This window comes from Hipposideros armiger, unplaced genomic scaffold (assembly GCF_001890085.2).
Source record: "Hipposideros armiger isolate ML-2016 unplaced genomic scaffold, ASM189008v1 scaffold_96, whole genome shotgun sequence".
NCBI classification, from domain to species: domain Eukaryota; kingdom Metazoa; phylum Chordata; class Mammalia; order Chiroptera; family Hipposideridae; genus Hipposideros; species Hipposideros armiger.
In genome coordinates this window covers 1,489,466-1,507,677 of record NW_017731446.1, presented here as the reverse complement: position 1 = coordinate 1,507,677, position 18,212 = coordinate 1,489,466, and the positions used below count along the sequence as shown (strand labels likewise).

At 44.5% G+C, this 18,212-nt stretch overlaps 1 protein-coding gene and 1 pseudogene across 2 annotated transcripts in view; both read right to left on the bottom strand.

Annotated features, from left to right (window-relative positions):
• Positions 1 to 655: 655 nt before the first annotated feature.
• On the bottom strand, positions 656 to 1,651 carry LOC109384527 (glycoprotein integral membrane protein 1 pseudogene; annotated as a pseudogene).
• A 5,583-nt stretch (positions 1,652 to 7,234) lies between these two features.
• The window catches only part of RBSN (rabenosyn, RAB effector), a 23,230-nt gene continuing 12,252 nt past the window's right edge, over positions 7,235 to 18,212 (bottom strand). For both annotated transcript variants that reach the window (XM_019646031.1, XM_019646032.1), the window contains exons 7-12: positions 17,719 to 17,960; positions 16,384 to 16,454; positions 14,215 to 14,301; positions 13,176 to 13,278; positions 11,841 to 11,945; positions 7,235 to 11,150 (exon numbers count right to left, since the gene is read on the bottom strand). In XM_019646031.1, coding sequence (XP_019501576.1) covers positions 10,005 to 11,150; positions 11,841 to 11,945; positions 13,176 to 13,278; positions 14,215 to 14,301; positions 16,384 to 16,454; positions 17,719 to 17,960 — 1,754 coding nt within the window. In that variant the 3' untranslated portion in view covers positions 7,235 to 10,004. The remainder of the gene's footprint in view (positions 11,151 to 11,840; positions 11,946 to 13,175; positions 13,279 to 14,214; positions 14,302 to 16,383; positions 16,455 to 17,718; positions 17,961 to 18,212) is intronic.

Below are 18,212 nucleotides of genomic sequence, written 5' to 3'. Positions count from 1 at the left end.
TCAGACAACAAAATTACAGCGGGGAATTCATCAGGAGAGCTGAGTTCTGATACCAAGTCGGCTAATAACTTTTTTTTTTTTCCTCAAAAAAAGTTTAGTGAGGACATGGCACTACTATTTTTTAAATCCTGGTGCATTCAAGGTAAGTGGTCTTGGTACAGGATACAATCAAATCGTGAAATATATATCAGTGATTTTTATACTGAGTCACCTCCTTAATATAAAGGTACATTTTACTGAATAAAAAAATAAGTGTTAAGTTCTTGAGCTTTTAAATTAGAATTTCATAAAGTGCTCTTCATAAAGTTTTATATATTACAGTAGTTAAGTGGATATAATTCCCTTAACAAAGGCACCTTTAAAAGTATTGGCACATAGCATTTTGTCTTGCCTTTTTTCCTTTTAATTTGGTAATTTCAAAGTTTCTTCACGTGTCTTTTTTTCCACTTTGTTTAAATTTTCCTTAACAGTTCATCATCTAAATACCCAACCCTGTTACAGAATAAGGTGAACTTTAACCTGTCATGTTAAAGGTCAAGTTTTAAGTGGTTTTAGGAGTTGAGCAATTTCTTTAATGTATAAACTGATTCTTATATTCAAGTGGCAAATTTAAAGCCAATACACTAATGCAGAGTCCATGAATTGAGCTGGTGTTTTAAATACATGTTTTATTTCCAAGGTTTTCTGCTGTTTTCTCAGGACCATCTGGATATAAGTTGATAGCTGTCACAGCTATAACATTAACTTTATCCAACTGAAGAATTTCTTTGTATTCACAAACTGGGAAAAGCACCTTTAAGACGGTTATTACTACAGCTGCTCCTGTAATTCCAACCACCATGATGTTCAGAAACAAAGAATTCTGAGGAAAAACTGCTCCAGAACCTACACAGCTCTTTTCTGGACTTTTCCATCCACGGACACACCTTATATGAAGCTGGAGGCTCTGCTCTGAGAAAAGTTTCAGGTAATTTGCCAGGTAAAGTGTCTTCATCTACAGTGGGCTCCACATTCCTGATAAGTAATGGCTGGTAGTCTGCCCTGAACTAACACTTTCTACTTTTTTGGAGCAGTTGGGAAGGGTAAATAAAATGTCATCATCTCAGGAAATGGGGTACAGCATATCTTTCTTCCAAAGGTAGCATGTAGTTTGAATGCCTGAGTATTCCCTGGTTCTTAACTAAAATATCGATTTCAGGAACATTCTTTTGTTGAGTTCATTTTCCATCCATCTCTACTACCTCTTCTTGAATGACAGTTAGTTGCAAACTGGAACCAGATGTCATAGGCCACTGATGCACTAAAATCCTCACACTGACAATTCCAAAATATTCTTTTTCCTCCAGATTCTCAAGATTTTCATTCTTTGCTATCAAAGTCTGACAGCTTATTTGAGTTACACCACTGTTTACAGGGAAGTCACTTACATATATACCTGTCCACTCTCATAGGTTATGTTAAGAATAACCTGTTTTTTAGATACTTCCCCATCATCTTTCAGGGTAGTTACATTAATTCTAATGCTGTCCCTTGGGGCTCGCAGTGGCGGCAGCGGTGGCTCAGGGGTGCCAGTCTTCAGTCACCCAGCAGCAGGCAGCAGCCTGAGCAAGGGCCTCACGAGGACAAGTGGCGCCACCGGAGCATCCTCCATCTTGGACTGGGCCAATAACTTTTTATTCAGCCTCATATAAATCTGTTTTTCTCTCTCTTAATTTCTCCAGTTTCCAAATGAAGGGTTCAAACTGTGCAATTTCTAACATTGACTAAAAATACTGACTTACAAAAGAAAACAGAAAAAATTTGGATACACCCCTTCCAGGTTTAGCCACTTAACAGCTCTTGACCTCAGTTTTTTTCATAAAAAAAACATAGATGAGGGCCGGCCAAGTGGCTCAGCTGGTTAAGTGCTCGCTCAAGAGTTTGAGCTCTGAGCAACAGCGGTTCGATGCCCGGCCCGAGCTGAGCAGCCGCTGAGCTGCCAACAGGTGGCAGGATGGCTCAGCTTAAAAAAAAAAAAAAGTAAGATGGGATGCACTTCTGAAGTACTACTCTTATCGTAAAACATTTTTATTTCTCTTTTTCCCCCAACTTTAATTTTTTTTTTCAATTACAGTTGACATACAATATTATCTTACCTGCAGATGTCCGACATAGCAATTAGACATTTATATAACTTAAGAAGTGATCACCCCGATAAATCTAGTATCCATCTGACACCTGCATCTAATAACACATAAGTTATTACAATATTATTGACTATATTCCCTATATTGTACTTTACATCCCCATGACTATTTTGTAACTACCAATTTGTACTTCTTAATCCCTTCCCTTTTTTCACCCATCCTCCTAAACCCCCTCCCATCTGGCAACCATCAAAATGTTCTCTGTATCTGTGAGTTTGTTTCTGGGGGTTTTTGTTCATTTATTTTGTTGTTTCGATTCCACATATAAATAAAATCATATGGGGGCCGGCCAAGTGGCTAGGTTGGTTAAGAGCTCGCTCAAGAGTTTAAGCTCTGAACAACAGCGGTTCGATGCCCGGCCCGAGCTGAGCTGCTGCTGAACTGCCAGCAGGCAGGATAGCAGGATGGCTCAGCTAAAAAAAAGAAAAAAAAATCATATGTTACTTGTCTTTCTCTGTCTGACTTACTCCACTTAGCACAATACCCTCTAGGTCCATCCATGTTGTTGCAGATGGCAAGATTTTATTCTTTTTATGGCTTAGTAATATTTCAGTGTATATATGTACCACCTCTTCTTTATCTGTTCATCCATTGATGGACACCCAGGTTGCCTCTATATTTTGGCTATTGTAAATAATGCTGCAATAAACATATGAATGCATATGTCCCTTCAAAGTAGTGTACTGGGTTTCTTTGGATAAATACACAGAAGTGGAATTACTGGGTCCTTCTTTATCTCATTATAGCCTTTGTTTTAATGTCTATTTTGTCTAAGTATTGCTGTTCCAGCTTTTTTGTTTGTTTTCATTTTCATAAAATATCTTTTTCCATCTCTTTACTTTCAGTCTGTGTGTGTCTTCTGATCTGAAGTAAGTCTCTTATAGGCTGCATATGTAAGGGTCTTGTTTTCTTATCCATTTAGCCATCTCTGTCTTTTGATTGGAGCATTTAATCCATGTACATTTCAAGTAATTGTTGGTAGATATGTAGTTATTACCATTTTATTCATATTTTTAAATCTCTCCTCCTCCTCCACCTCCTCCTTCTTCTTCTTTAACAAGTCCCTCAATATTTCTTGTAGTACTCATTTGGTAGTGATAAACTCCTTTAGCTTTTTCATGTGTGGGAAACTATTTGTCCTTCAATTCTAAATGATAGCTTTGCTGGGTACAGTAATCTTGTTTTTAGGTCTTTGCTTTTTGTTACTTTGAATATTTCTTGCCAATTCTTTCTGGCCTGCAAAGTTTCTGTTGAGAAATAAGCTGACAGCCTTACGGGGGCTCTCTTGTAGGTAAACTAAATGCTTTTCTCTTGCTGCTTTTAAGGTTCCGTCTTTGTCTTTAACCTTTGGCATTTTAATTATGATGTGTCTCAGTGTTGGCCTCTTTGGGTTCATCTTGTTTGGAACACTCTGTGCTTCCTGGGCTTGTGTGCCTATTTCCTTCACCAGGTTATGGAAGTTTTCCATCATTAATTTCTTCAAATAGGTTTTCAATTCCTTGCTCTCTCTCTTCTTCTGATACCCCAGTGATGTGAATGTTGGTATGCTTGAGGTTGTCCCAGAGGCCCCTTAAATATCCTCATTTTTTTGGATTCTTTTTTCTTTTTGCTGTTCTGATTGGGTGTTTTCTGCTATCTTCTAAATCACTGGTTCGAATCTCTGCTTCATCTAATCTGCTGTTGATTCCCTCTAATGTATTCTTTATTTCGGTTATTATATTCTTTATTTCTGCTGGTTCTTTTTTCTTTCTATCCCTATTTTTATGTTTCCTATCTCTTTTTTGAAGTTCTCACTGAGGTCATTGAGCATCCTAATAACCAGTGTGTTAAACTCAGCATCCGGTAGATTGCATCTCCATTTTATTTAGTTCCTTTTCTGGAGTTTAGTTCTTTCATTTGAGATATATTTGTCTCCCCATTTTGGCTGCCTTCCTGCATTTATCTCTATGTATTAATTAGAGATGCTCTGTCTCCTAGTCTTGGTAGACTGGCCTTACATAGTAGGTGTCCTGTGGGATCCAGTGGCCCAGTCTCCCTGGTCACTTGAGCCAGTTGCTGTAGGTGTGTCCCTTGTGTGGTTTGTGTGTGCCCTTCTGTTGTAGTTGAGCCTTAGTTGCTCTTTGCATGTCAATAGGAGGGATTGACCCTCAGGCTAATTGATTGTGAAGACTGACCTTGACCTTGACCTAGTGGAAGAGCTGTTGAGCAGGGGCTGACCCTACAGAGCAGGATTTGAGTTAGCAGGACTCTGGTACTTGCCCAGTCTGCCCTTTGGGTGTGTCATCTGTGGAGGCAGCCAGGCAGTGCTCCCATGCTGTCTGAAGGTTACCGGGCGTGCCAGCCCTGAGACCTCTTGGGAGGGGCCCCACTACTGGCCAAGTTCAGCTTCCACCTGTGCCCTGCCCTGCGCCACTTGGCATGAATCACAAAGCAACCAACAGATGGCCACTGCCTGTGCTGGACTTGGAGGTGCCTAGGAGAGGCTAAGCTGCAAACCGAGGCACCTGCTGCCACCAGTGCCAGGCTTGGGACTGCTCACCAAGCGGTATGGAGCATGCCCAGGCTGCTTGTTTGGGGCTTGTGAACCTTTGAGAGATTTCAGGAAAGTCTGCAGCATGAGCCAAGACAGACCATCTTTTGTCATAATCTCTGGGTTTTGTCCCCTTTCCTGAAATAGCTCTGAAGAGATAAAAGTGAAAGGAGCATCTTTTGTTATTCATAACAAACTGGTCAACCGCAGCAGTTTTTGCAAATGAGATGACTTTTGGAAAGCCCCTAAGCATGGGGGCTAGTTGCCAGAACCATGTAATTAGAGGGCTGGAACTTTCAGCCCCATGCCCCCAACTTCTGACCTCTGGAGAAGGAACAGGGGCTGGAGGTTGAGTTAATCACTAATGGCCAGTGATTTAGTCAATCATGCCTATGTAATAAAGCCTCCATTTAAGACAAACAAACAAACATAAACAAAGAACCCTAACTGAAGGGCTTGGGAGAGCTTCCAGGTTAGTGAACACATCAAGGTGTTGGGAGTGGGGTGCCCAGAGAGGGCATGGAAGCTTGCACCCCTTCCCCCATACCTTGCCCTATGCCTCTCTTCCGTCTGGCTGTTCCTAAGTTGAATACTTTTGTAATTGACAATCTAGTAAGTAGACTGTTTTCTCAAGTTCTGTGAGCTATTGTAGCAAATTACCAAACTCAAGGAGGGGGTTGTGGGAACCCGATTTATAGCCGGTGGGCCAGAAACACTGGAGGCCCACACTTGTAAGTGGGATCTGAAATGCAGGCAGTCTTGTGGACTGAGCCCTTCACATGTGGGATCTGACAATAATTCCAGGTAGATAGGGTCAGAATTCAACTGGAGGACATCCAGCTAGTGTCCAAGAATTGGTTGGTGTAGGAAAAAGCCCATACATTTAGTGTGAGAAGTGTGTGAGTAATGGTGTTTATAGAAAAACAAGAGTTTTCTCTCACCCTTCCTTCACTTAGATAAGACTGGAAGGCTAGAAGGGTGGAGTGGGGAAAATGCCCTTCCCCCAGGTGGGATCAGACTCTGGTAAAGCATTTCCCCTATGGAAGGCTCTGAGTTTTTTTTACAAAGATTATGCATCCCCTTAGCCTGCCACATCCATCAGGGGATCTTTCTCAGCTCTTATCTGTGAAAACCTGGAGGAGTTCCTGGAGGTAAAACCCATGACAGTGTAGGGTCTCCCTTAGGCTGTGACCCCCAGGAGTTTCTCACTCTTGTACTAGTCCACACTCAGCCTCCAGCAATTCAGGTGTTCCTACCAACTATGGTTCCAGTGGCTTCCGCTTCAGGTAAGCAGATCTCAGCTGTGACTCTGGATTCACTTCTCTCTCCAGATTTTGAGGTAGCAGTATGCCCTGTAAACTCAGTTCTCTGATGGACCCAAGAAAAGTCACTGATTTTCAGTTTGTATAGCTTTTTCTTGTTGTAAGGACAGGAGTGACAACTTCCAAACTCTTCGCCTGAGCTGAAACCAGAAGTAAGCCCTTTCTGAAGTATTTTTAAAACTGTGCTAGGCTACTGAAGAGTTTTAGGCAGAAGAGCTTTGGATCTTCAAGTCCACAGGATGAAATACCCTGTCCCATGTTAGAAACGTAAGTGTCCATATACAAAGCAGACCAGGGCAGCTTGGGTTTTGGAGTCAGGCAGACCTGGGCTGGAATCCCAGTAGTATAACCCCGAGCCTGCTTAATCTCACCACACTCACTTTTTTCATCTGTAAACTGGGGTTGTTGGAAAGATTAAATGAAGTAATCCATACATTAATACTTAGCATTCTGTCTGCCCTCCAGTGAGAACTACATATGATCTCCTCCTGGTTTAGTAATCTACCCAGGGCCTGGCAAGGTGTTTCAAAGGCTCATGTGGTCAATACCAGACACCCACTCAGCAGCTCCCAACCTTTTTCCCCACTGCCCATTTCTGCCACCTTTGGGCCAGACACAATGCTTGAGCACTCCCACTATGCCTAACCCAGATCAAACCCTCCTTGCGACTTAGGGCAAAGTGGGTCAGGCTGACCAGGCTTTAAATCCTCATTCCACCACTGACTGGCTGTGTGACTCCAGCCAGGCTAACTTCTTTCAACCTGTTTTTTCATCTGTCAGATGAATACCCGAATAACTACCTCACAGGCCTGTTGGTAGCTGAACGAGGAATGTGTGAAAACGTACCAGTGCCTGGCACAAATGGCAGCCAATAGGTTCCTCAACCTCACCAGGCCTGTTTCTTCTAGTGTGAAATGGGGAGAATAGGATTAGAAATGATTTTACACTATACTTGTGTAAACGGTTCATTTAATCAATACTGCAGGAATAACTGGGGATAAGGGCAGAACTAGAATACACATTTATACCGATAAGAGTCCAGTGACCTTGATTCTGTCTGGAGGCCTTAACCAGACAAGAAAACACAGGAGCTGGGGTTATCTTCTGATACTCAAAAGGTCATTAAGAAAGGGGAGAAGGGATGTTATCTGGTGACTCTCACAACACATATGCACACATAGACACACACCCGCAACCACTAGCATCTGTTATTTTATTTTTTTAAAAAAGGTTCCAATACAAGGCCTCAGAGTAGTGCATGCAAATCAATGACCCTTAAACTGTCCATCACTGTCAGATGACCAGCACAATCTGCTACCATAGTCTGTGACCTGGTAAAGAGACCAGCTTCTTACTTTGAGTCCCATCACCTAACTTTGCCAATGTCCAACCTATCACATGGCTCATGAAGACTCAGGTACATTTTAGTATCTGAACAGCAAAGACACATTGAGCTGCAAGTACAATGAGTAAGTGTCTTTAGTGTGTTAAGGAAAAAGAAAAACAAGGCATTAAAAGGGAAAAGCCAACTTCATTTGATGCCTAAATCCCCAAAGTCTCTTCCATATATGATCTGTATCTAGGGAGATTTGCCAACACCATTTCAAGAACTTGCTTATTTTCCAATGAGAGGGTACCATCTGCCTTGAAGGAGTGCAGGGAGAGTGAAATAGTCACATGAGGTAAGAACTTGAAGTTGTGGTTGCAATTCACAGGCCACCTTTTTCCTGGCATTAACCCATCTCAGTAAATCCAACTCTGTGCCTGTGTGAATTCTGGGAAATGGTACTGCTGAGGGACAGAGAATCCTAACTCCTATCACGTCTATGATTATAGGAGAACATAGCCATGGAAGAATTAAATGGAAGAATTCATGGAAGAGTACAGCCATGGAAGAATTCAGTTACATCAGAGGGTTTTAGTTTGGTTTAGATATTAGATTTTTTTTTTAAAATGTTTCTTATCTGTGTTTCTCCATGCTCTTAGTTACTTACACATTGCTACCTGTGGTTGATTTCAGGGAAAGGATATGTTTAGTAAACCAACCTTAGCTGAAACCACCAGCTAATTAAAAGAGATATATTCTCATAAGAAAAGTAATTAAGATGAAAAGCAGCATTTAGCTTCTGGAACTACCTGCTTTTTGGTGCAGAGAGAAATGACAGACTGAGCAGAGAGGGGCATGCAGCCATCCATAAAACCCCCCAGAATTACAGCAGGAGGGCATGGACACCTACCTATAGCAGGCAACACTTTAAATGCCTGATTGCCAACTTCCCAAAACTCCCATGACAATCAGCAAGGTTGGTAACTGGCTGATGTTAGTATCCCCCTCACATTCCTTTGTGAACAGAACCCAAATGCAAAGGATCCTCCACAAACCCTCCACCAACTCCCCATTCCCACACCCCCATAGAGGACCTTTTCATTAGGCTCAAAGATCCAGCAGATGCTAAGGAACTGTGAGTAGTGTCCACACAAATACAAATTATTTTTATACCACCATGTTTTTCAAACATTCCCAAGATGAACAGGGGTCTTCCCAGAATGTAACAAAATGAATTTTAGCCCTCACACCAGTAACCAGTGAGAGTCTGACCCAGTTAGTTAAGAGGAATAAAGTGACTAGTGGTCAGTTATTGTTCATTAATTAACAAGCATAATTGCAGGAACTCTACCCAGAGCTGAGCACACTTGGGTATCATGATGTCAGATGTCAGTTAAGGGTTATGTTCCTGTAAACCAAAGCACCAGAGCTAAATTAATAATTTCCCTTTTTGTCCTTAATTGATGAAGAGTTCAAGTACTGCAGTGGTACCAGAATGGTCGTGGGTTGTGCCTCTTCCAACACTTCAGTTTCTTAATGCTAAACACTGGGGAGAAAATATCTCACCAGTGCCCCAGGTCAGGACAGGATGAACCAAAAGGGAAGAAAGCGGATCAACTAGCCTTGGAAATTATATTTATCTTCTGACTTAGGGCAGCTTCCACTCTTCTGACAATGTTCCACAAAAGCTTCCAGATCAATTCCTAAATTATAGACTGGGCCCTCTGAAAAATTCCCAGTCCGTGTAATTTTGCCAAAGCTCTAGAGGATTCTCTGGGGACAGACAATCGTTCCAGCAGTCATTCTGTTCCAACAGAGCAACATTTGGGTGGAGACTCTTCTCCCAAATATCACTACCTCTATCAACCACAAAGTTAGCCATTCTTATTGTCTAAAAAGCTTATGATCAGACTCACATAGCTACCCAATGGCTGGGAGTTTAACTTCCTAAAAGAGACAAACAAGAACTTAAACGGAGAAGGAAACAGACCCTGGGGAAACCTCATCCCCATTACCCGCTCTTAAAAAGAGGTGCTGGGCTCCCCTGGGTTTAAACTAGTGCTTTCCTAGTGATGCCTCTGCCTTCCATGGCACAGGCAGGATGTACCCAGTAGGGCGGAGGAAGCTCCACGTGAGAGGAACCCACAGCCTAATGGGGACAGACTTCTGCCAGAGCAGAGGGAGGTTTAAGGAAATCCATCTTGTCCGTCTGCCTTGGCTCAAGGAAGGGCCCCATATAAGCTGCCCTGTAATACTGCATAATGACCAAGGACTAGGCAGGAGCAAATGGACCCTGGAGGTGCACAGCAGCCATCTCTGGACCGGGCCCAACAGAACTGCATTTAGTTTTATCTCAGTAGTGAAAATTTTAAGTCCCCTAAAGGGGAAAACCCAATTAAAAAAAAAACCAGGAAAAAAACCAGCAAATGAATGCTGATTCTTCCTGTTCTAGTTCCCATTTTATTATTCAACTGTAGTGGAAAAACCTCCAGATGCACAGCATGAAACGGCAGATTTCCTCCCCTGTGTGCATCTTCATTCTTACCCTTCCTCCTTCGCACCAAACCCGCCATCCCTCTCTCCTGCTCCGCTGGTCCTGCCAGGCCCCTGGACACAGCGGCGCCCCGCCCCCGCACTCCTCAGTCAGTGCCGCCCTTCTGTTGGGCCAGCGTGCGCTTCAGCTCCCTCAGGTTCTCCGTCAGCACCTCCACCTCATCCAGGCGACCGCACTGCTTGGCGTCAAAGATGTATGCCTTGATGTTATCGATCTGCTGGAGAAGGAGCTCCTCTTCTATGGGCTCCTCGCCCTCGGGCCCACTGTCACTGTCCATCTCAAAGGGGTTGGTACAGGTGGCTTCCTCGAAGGGGTTGCCAGGAAGAGGAGGGCTTGGGGGCCTCTGGTGGGAACGCTCCTCATCCTCATCAAAGGGGTTGGGCGCTGGGCTGTCTGAGTTAGTGAAGGGGTTCACTTCCACTGCCTCCTCTTCCTCCTCTTCCTCAAAAGGATTATAATCTTTGAGGACGCGGGATGAAGGGCCGAAGGAAGGCTCTGTAGCAGGAGGGCTGCTGGAGCCCTCTGCAGCGGGGCTGGAGAGGTCTTCCTTATCAAAAGGGTTGAGGAAGGAGACTTCATGTTGCTGGGCTATGCTGCTCTGGGGGAGGAATTCCTGGCCGAGGGCTGGGGGCCCAGACCACACTCTGATGGGCTCGAGAGCTGAGCTGGGTGAAGGAGTCTTGGGAGCTGCACTGCTCTGAACTGGGGAAGAGCCCAGATCCAAAGCATAAGCAAGGTGGAGGCGAGTCTGTCTGCTGGGCTCCAGCTGAAAAGGCCCGACTTCTTGCAAGTCCAGGGACCGTGTCCGTGTGTGCAGGGATGCTGCCTGGAACTGCTCCCTTTCTCGTTCCCACTCACGTTCACGCAGCATCTGCAGCTGTTCCCGCTGCAGGTCCTCCTCCTCAGCCTGCTTCCGGGACAGCTCGATGGCCTTCTCTGTCTGCTGCTGGTCGTACTCGTCCTGCAACTGCCGCAGGTTCTCCTGCAGCGTGCGCACTTCATCTGTCCGGCCCGCAGCCTTGGCCTGCCTGATAAATGATGTGATGTTGTGGATCTGCTGGAGAAGGGGGTCCGAGTGTTCCCTCTCCCCCTGACCTCCTGACAGGGGGAGCCAGCCCTCAGCCTTTCTCAAGGGGACAGGGCCCCCGCGAAGGGATGCCACGTCCCCATTGGCACGAGATGGCAGGTCCCTCCGCCTTTCCGCAAGCCTTCGCTGGGATTCCAGGGCAGCCTGTGGAGACACCAAAGCCAGAGAAGAAACACAGTTACCAGGCCAACAGCAACCACACCGTCAGCTGCCCACTGCATTCCCGCTACCCCTGTGTCCACGAGGGACCAAATGCCCACCTCGGCACTAAACAGCCAACTGCTGAAATCAAGCCATGCTTTTGTTTCAGAGGGAAAGGAGGGACAAACCCTGGTTTTCAACAAGTAAATAATAAATAACAGTAAGTTAAGGGATAAAATTTTCTCAATCTTAGTTTCACTGACCGTATACTTGTCTTAAACCTCTGAGGCCTATTACTACTCATTTACACCAGAATCTCACACAGTATTACATACACATATTTTCTGTTTACTACTGCACATTCCAAAGTGTTCTACAAAGAACTCCCTGGTGTCTGGGTCCTCTGCATCCTGTACTAGAGAGAGAACTGCCATTCTCTATGGGATCCTGGACAGGAGAAAACCAGTAGAACCTCTGAAAGAAAAATAGGACTTGCAGAGAAAAACAATCAATTCTGACTTCTATAGATGAGCGCGAGGCCAGAACAGAACAGAAGAAAAATGGAAACTAGAGAGAGTGAGAGGTTCTGATTTACTATAACCTCGTAGGAACCCTGGGAGCCTGCGGAGGCCTCCTGTGCTGCCACAGGAGGAAGGAGGAAGCCAGACACCAGTGTCCCTGAGCTCCACTCACCTGTTTCTCCAGGACCCTCTTCCTCTCCACCTCCTGCTTCCTTTTCTCTTTCAGTTCCTCAAACTGTTCTTTCGTTGGCAGTGACATCAAACCGAGCAACTTTTCCTGTAGGAAGTCACAGACAATTTTACACTTAAACCCTTTTAGGAAAAAATGCACCTTAAGCCCTGTGTTGAGAGTCCGCTTAAGCTAAGTCACTCCACCCTCAGGCAGTCACATTAATTAGCAGGAGCACGAAAGGACCTAACCCTTAAATCTGGCCAGAAAGTCAACTTCCTTATGAAATGATCAACCCCTAGTAGCCCAGTTATTCACATTCACAATGAGGCCTTCGCCCTGCCTGCCCCATCTGAATTTGTAAGCCTCCATCTCAGCACCCCACTACCATCCTTTCCTGCTTTACATCTGTCTACAGCACTTTTCAACATAAGCTATATATTTTAGGTGTTTCTTGTCTATACCCCTCTCTAGAATATAAGCTTTATGAAAACAGGAATGTTTGTCTTTTTGCTCATGGCAGGATACCCACCACCTAGAACATTGCCTGCTACACACAAGCACTCACCAAATGACTGTGGAATATAGTCACTCATCAAAAGGAGAAAGGGCTTGATTCTCTGCAATACGGTATTGGAAAACTAACCCAATAGGACTCTATTATATCTGTCATGGAGCACCAAAGGTGGTTAACTATGACTCTCACAAGGGGCTATCTGAGGTAGAAACAATTCAGACCTAACCACCCGGCTTTAATCTGCCCTTCAACAATGAACTGTTTCCTCCCAATCAATGGTCCAGACAGAGTTCCTTAGGAGTTATCCTAAGGAAGAAATGCTACATACACATATGTTCGTCAGGCAATATTCCTAACAGCAAAAAAATGAGACCCTATCAAATGCCCAATGAAAGGGGAATGGTTAAATAAAGGATGGTGTATACGTCAATGCAGTATTCTGTAGACATTCAAATGAGAGCAATTTGAGGACTATGCAAAAAAGTACTTATGATATAAAATTCAGTGATAAAAATAGAAGACATAAATTTGCAAATATACACTAATTATAACTACTTTATATAACAAATGCAAATGGAAAAAGAAGAAGAAACTATACCAGAATGATGCATGACAGTATTAGAGACATAGGATTAAAAGTAGTTTTTACTGTTCTTTGAAATTCACATATTTCTCTAAATGTGGCACAATGCATTTATAATCTTAAAAAATAGTAAATGTACAAATAAAAACTAAACAAGCCATTCGCTCGGTCTGCCTCCTGAGTGGTAGAAGAGCAGGGGCGGCGATGCGACATTTCTGTCACTCCAGGATGGCGTTACCTGCACAAAAAGTGTCGCTGAGTATCTGACCATCCTCTGCAGCCGCAAAGTGTTTGGATGTGGTGGAGGGTCCTGGTTCGAGCCTAAGTTTAAGATCTTCTTACTGAATTGAAACAAACACATCAGTGTAACAAGCATTGACAGCCTCAGAAACAAGGGTAAAAAGTCTGAGTTGCCAGGCTTGCATGCTGGGGAGATTTGTGGAGACGGGTTAGACACTCCACTGAAGTGTCCTTGAAGGCAGAGCCTGTTTCTTACCCTTTGGCTGTACCCAAGGCCTCTAACACAGCACAGGGTGCATGACAAACACTTGGCCATGGAGGGACTAACCACACATACAGGGCCAGCTTCAAGGGTGAGTGACCTATGCAGCCACACTGCGCCTGGTGCGCAGAAGAGCCCTGTGCTCAGTTTAATATTCTGCTGTCACTGTCTTAAAATCCTTAATTTCAAACAAGGGACTTGCATTTTCATCTTGCACCAGGCCCCACAAATTACAAAGCCAGTCCTGCAGGCACGGATTGACAAGGATTTCTCATCTCATCAGTTCTTTCTCTGAGTCACTGTACTTCCTATACTGCAAAGGGCTGATTTAACCCCAACAGCCAGTCCACAGTTAAAAAGCAGCTGTCGACTTGAAGAAAAGTCTGCGTTTCCATCCTGGCTCCACCCCTTTTGTTAGCTGTGATGCATTTTCTCAACTATATAATGGGGATGTTAATCCCTACCTCACAGGGCAATTTTGGTAGAATAAATGAGCTCTACACTATATGGAAATATCCAGTGATATTTCCTGGCACACAGCTGGTGTCAGTAAACTCCTATTCCTTTAATAATAATGAACATTAGAAATCTTTAACCAAAAGTTACTGAGATGAGTTGAGTGCCAGAGCTGACACCCTCCTCAACCTCCTCCTCACACATACCGCTAACGGCAGGACTCTGGGTAAGCCCAGGTTCGCTAGCCACCCACCAGCACATTGAAACAGCACCTCCTCCACTCAAGGCAGCAAGTGAGACATCACCTAACAGACCTTACCTTAAAGCATCTATTAGCTCGTACACTTTTTGCACTTCTACTCGAAGGTCATTGGCATGTTCCAGACTGTACGTTGTCTCTCCAGCACTAAGGAGGAATCACGGAAATGTTTGATCTAAGTTTCATCACACTGACTGGGGAGTATAGTGTAAAAGGACTCTAACGAAAGGTTTAAGGCCTCACAAAGGGAGACGCAGTTAATTCTCTCCAAGTGGTATTTTGGACTCTTGTATATAATGTAGTGCTCATTCTTTTTCAAAATATAAGTGTTAATTAACTAGAAGGCACTTTTCAGTTTGCAAACACCATAGGGACAGACTCGTGCCTAGACGTCTGAGGCCCAGCTCTTAAGCTCATGGCCAAAATAAATGCAACTTAATCTGCTTTGGCCTACTTTCCCTAAACAATTTCATTATATCTAGTGAGATGTACGAAGTTTATTAAATGAGTTATTATACTACATCAGAGCAGAAAGTACTTGGCTTTTCTCAAACCCTACCCAGGGACAACAGGAACACCTGGAAAGCAGACCGCGGGATCCCCAGTGGCGATATCCAGCACGGCATCCTGTCAGTTGCCCCGTGCTTGTGGATCTCATGAACAACTGCTCCCTACATGAGAAAAGCACTTTGACTCCCAATCAAGAAGGGAGGAGAGGGAGGAACTGTGCCCAGGGTGCAGCAGGGGACATCAGGAAAGGCCAGAGTCGGCTTAACTCTAGTCTCAGAGAAACAGCAGTTATTGTGTGATCTTAGCATTGTTCAGAACCAGTGCTCTAAGCTAAAGAACAGAAAGAGGAAGACTGGGGCCTAGGAGGTGCAAATATAAACAGCGAGGAACCCTAGGACAATGATGCCTGAGAGGGCTCAAGAAATAAGGTTGGCTCTCCTTCCATTGTCTGCTGCCAGGGGCTGCAGACATCTAGTTGTTGGGACACAGGGAAACAGGACGGGGTCTACACTGGTTTCCCTATCTTTTTGCTCTTTCCTTCCCACCTCCATTTCCCTCCTTGTGGGCTGAGAAATATTGGGGGAGGAACAGAGAAGGGATGAAGAGCTCCAAAGCAACAGCAGAGGCAGGGAGAGATGCAGGGGAAGGGGTGTTTTTGCCACAAACCAACTGGGTTTAGTCTGTCATGTGTTTTAAGTCAGAGATTTACAGACTCAAGAGTCAAAAAACTCCTTAAGGACTATACAAACAAAAAAGTTCATTTTTTTTGCATGTGAGACCCACCAGTGGGCTTAGAACATGGTCACTGACATCATGAAGGGAAAGCCAAGCTTCCACCATACAATATTGTCACAGTAAATGTCCAAATAACAATACAGGTTTATTCTAAACAAGGCACATCTAATTCTGCATGCATCACTACAAAGGTGGCAGGTGGGCAACACAGGTTTTAAAAAAAAAGCAGACAATCCTTAAATTGAGAACACTGGATACCATAATTAATTTTTTTTCTGCAGGTTGGGAAAAGAATGCTGAGATCTGATTTTAGTAGCAGCACCTCCAATTCTTGCTCACACATCACTAACCTTCAGAAGGAGCAATGCTCTTAAGAAAAAGTCAGCAATTTTCTTCCATAAAGGGAGAGGGGGAATGAGTTGACTGCTAATGAGTGTGGGGTTTCTTATTAGGATGATGAAAATGTTTTCAAATTAAGACAGTGGTGATGGCTGTATAAATTTGTGAGTATACTAAAAACCACTGAACTATACATTTTAAAAGGGTGAATTTTATAGTGTGTGAATTATAGCTTAACTTAAAAAAGAAACAGATGGCAAGCTAGATGTAGCCCGTGGGCTCAAGTTTACCCACCCCCGCTATAAAGGAAATGCCTGCTCTAAGCCCTGACACCTCAGTGTCACCCTGAAGTGGCATCTACCCAGACATGAGCAGGAGGCATTGCTCACCTCCAGATGCTGCACTTGGCAGTGGTGCCTATTGTCCAAGGCCCTTTCCAGACCTGCTCAATCTGGGGTCACCTGAACATGGCTACAGAGGACAGTAATGTGTGCCACACGAAAATACAGACAGGATAAAGATTCTCCACAGTCGGTCACAGAAGAAAAGCATGGCCAGAGTGAAGATTTGTACTTTCAGCTACTGAAGATTTGAACTAAAATACCAGAAGAGAGTCACTGATTTAGAAAAACAGAAACAGCTTACTTTAATGACGTTGCCATCTTGATGTATTCAGGAGCTTTTTGGTCGACTTTCTCCATGCAAAGTCGTAATTTCTAAGAAGAAAAAAGAAGGCGAGCGGGGCTTTCAAGGTACGGAAAAGCCTGCCCAGAAGTTATGCTGCATCAACAGAAATATATATAAACTGTGCAGTTTTCTAAAATGTAAAAATGCAGATAGTGGTTTTTTGTTTTGTTTTCACTGTTATCAATTTCCTGATTTACAGACCTACTTTATAAGCAGAAAATTTTGCAAGAAGGAAAGAGACGGCAAAATTTTTGACTGGATGTTTTTGAGAGGAGCAAGGCCTTCCAGGACACAAGCCAGGGTTTATCAAGGCAAAGAAAAGGAATTACTTGTTACATTCTTTTTCTGCCAGGTGATTGAAGACACCAGCACAAGGCATCTACAGGGCTTACTTCAAAAAAGAAGGAAGCAAAAAGCACAGTTGCAGGTCACAGTTAACTAAAAAATGAGTCATCAGGTCATAGACTCCACATAATGGATGGATAATGTCTACATCTGCAGCTCAGCACAGGGTTTAATTAACACCATTTCTAGTAGCCTGAGTCGATTCATGGTGAGTCCAGAAACACAGACATTATGACCTGCAGAATTGCTAAGTGACCATTCAGCGATCAGACACATATACACTCTCAGCTCCGTTTTGCATGAGTTGCTTCCACTGCCAGGGCTCATCTCCTTCTCCCCATTTCCTACCGCCTCCCTGCCCCACCTCCACCTGACTAATTCTTCTCAGCTTGCAGGTCTCACCTGGCCATTAGGAGGCCCAGCCAGTCTGACCTTAAATCCCATGTTTTTGTACTACACTATGTTCCTCTCAAAGTAGCATCTATTAAAGGTGTTCTGGGATCACGGGTGGTAACGAGAGCTGAGGCATGGGAGTGGACTTAAAAGGGGAAGCTCTGAGCCTCTAGGCAGTGACTCAAACTTGTAAAGCCTGAAGCTCCCAGGTGAGTGTCACAGGGCTCTTCTGGCCCCCTGTTGACCACCAGCTCCAGCTTCTGCCCTCACTGCATGGCAACCATCCTTTCTCCTCTTATCTCTGGGCCACCAAAGCCTCCAACCTCTGCCTTCAAGAGGGCAAGGAGAGGCAAGGAAACAAGTTTGTGGCAACACACCCAGGATGACTCTGTGACTCACCCAGGGCAATAGCTAGGAAATCATACGATGCCCCTTTTGCAGAAACTAAAAATGATTCAACTTCCCAAAGCATTCTCCAAAATCTGCAGGCATGTATGTAACAAACAGCCAAATCTGCCTCTCGAATCAGACCCAGGACAGCACACAATGAGTCACCTCATAGAGTTTCACAATGTCAGGGGTGTGCTCCCTCTCATCGATCTGTTGCTCTCTCTTGAGCAGCGTGTCCTTGCAGTGTGTACAGCAGCGGATCCTGTCATCATCCTTCTCATCCAAGACGGAGCTCACACTGCTCATGCTGCTGATGCTGCCCCGGCGGGAGCCATGAACACTGTTGGGTGACTGGCTGGGGCTGGTGTGGGTGCTCAGGGCATCTTTGCTGGCATTGGTGAGCTTGTCTGTAAAGCACAACACAGGACAGTGAGCCCACAGCCTCCAATCACCCCACTGCCCACAACAGGAGGGGAGTCCACAGTTGCTGATCGGGTAAGAGCAGGCTCTGCCTGTGGGCAAGAAGCACTCACACTTCTGCTTTCCTGGGGTCAGGGTCTGCAGTGGGAAGGACTCCCACTGCCAGCCAGGAAAGAGCCAGACAACCTAGGACGGTCTGCCTTTGAGGGTCTGAGGCCCACCCCTAACCTGGCCTTACC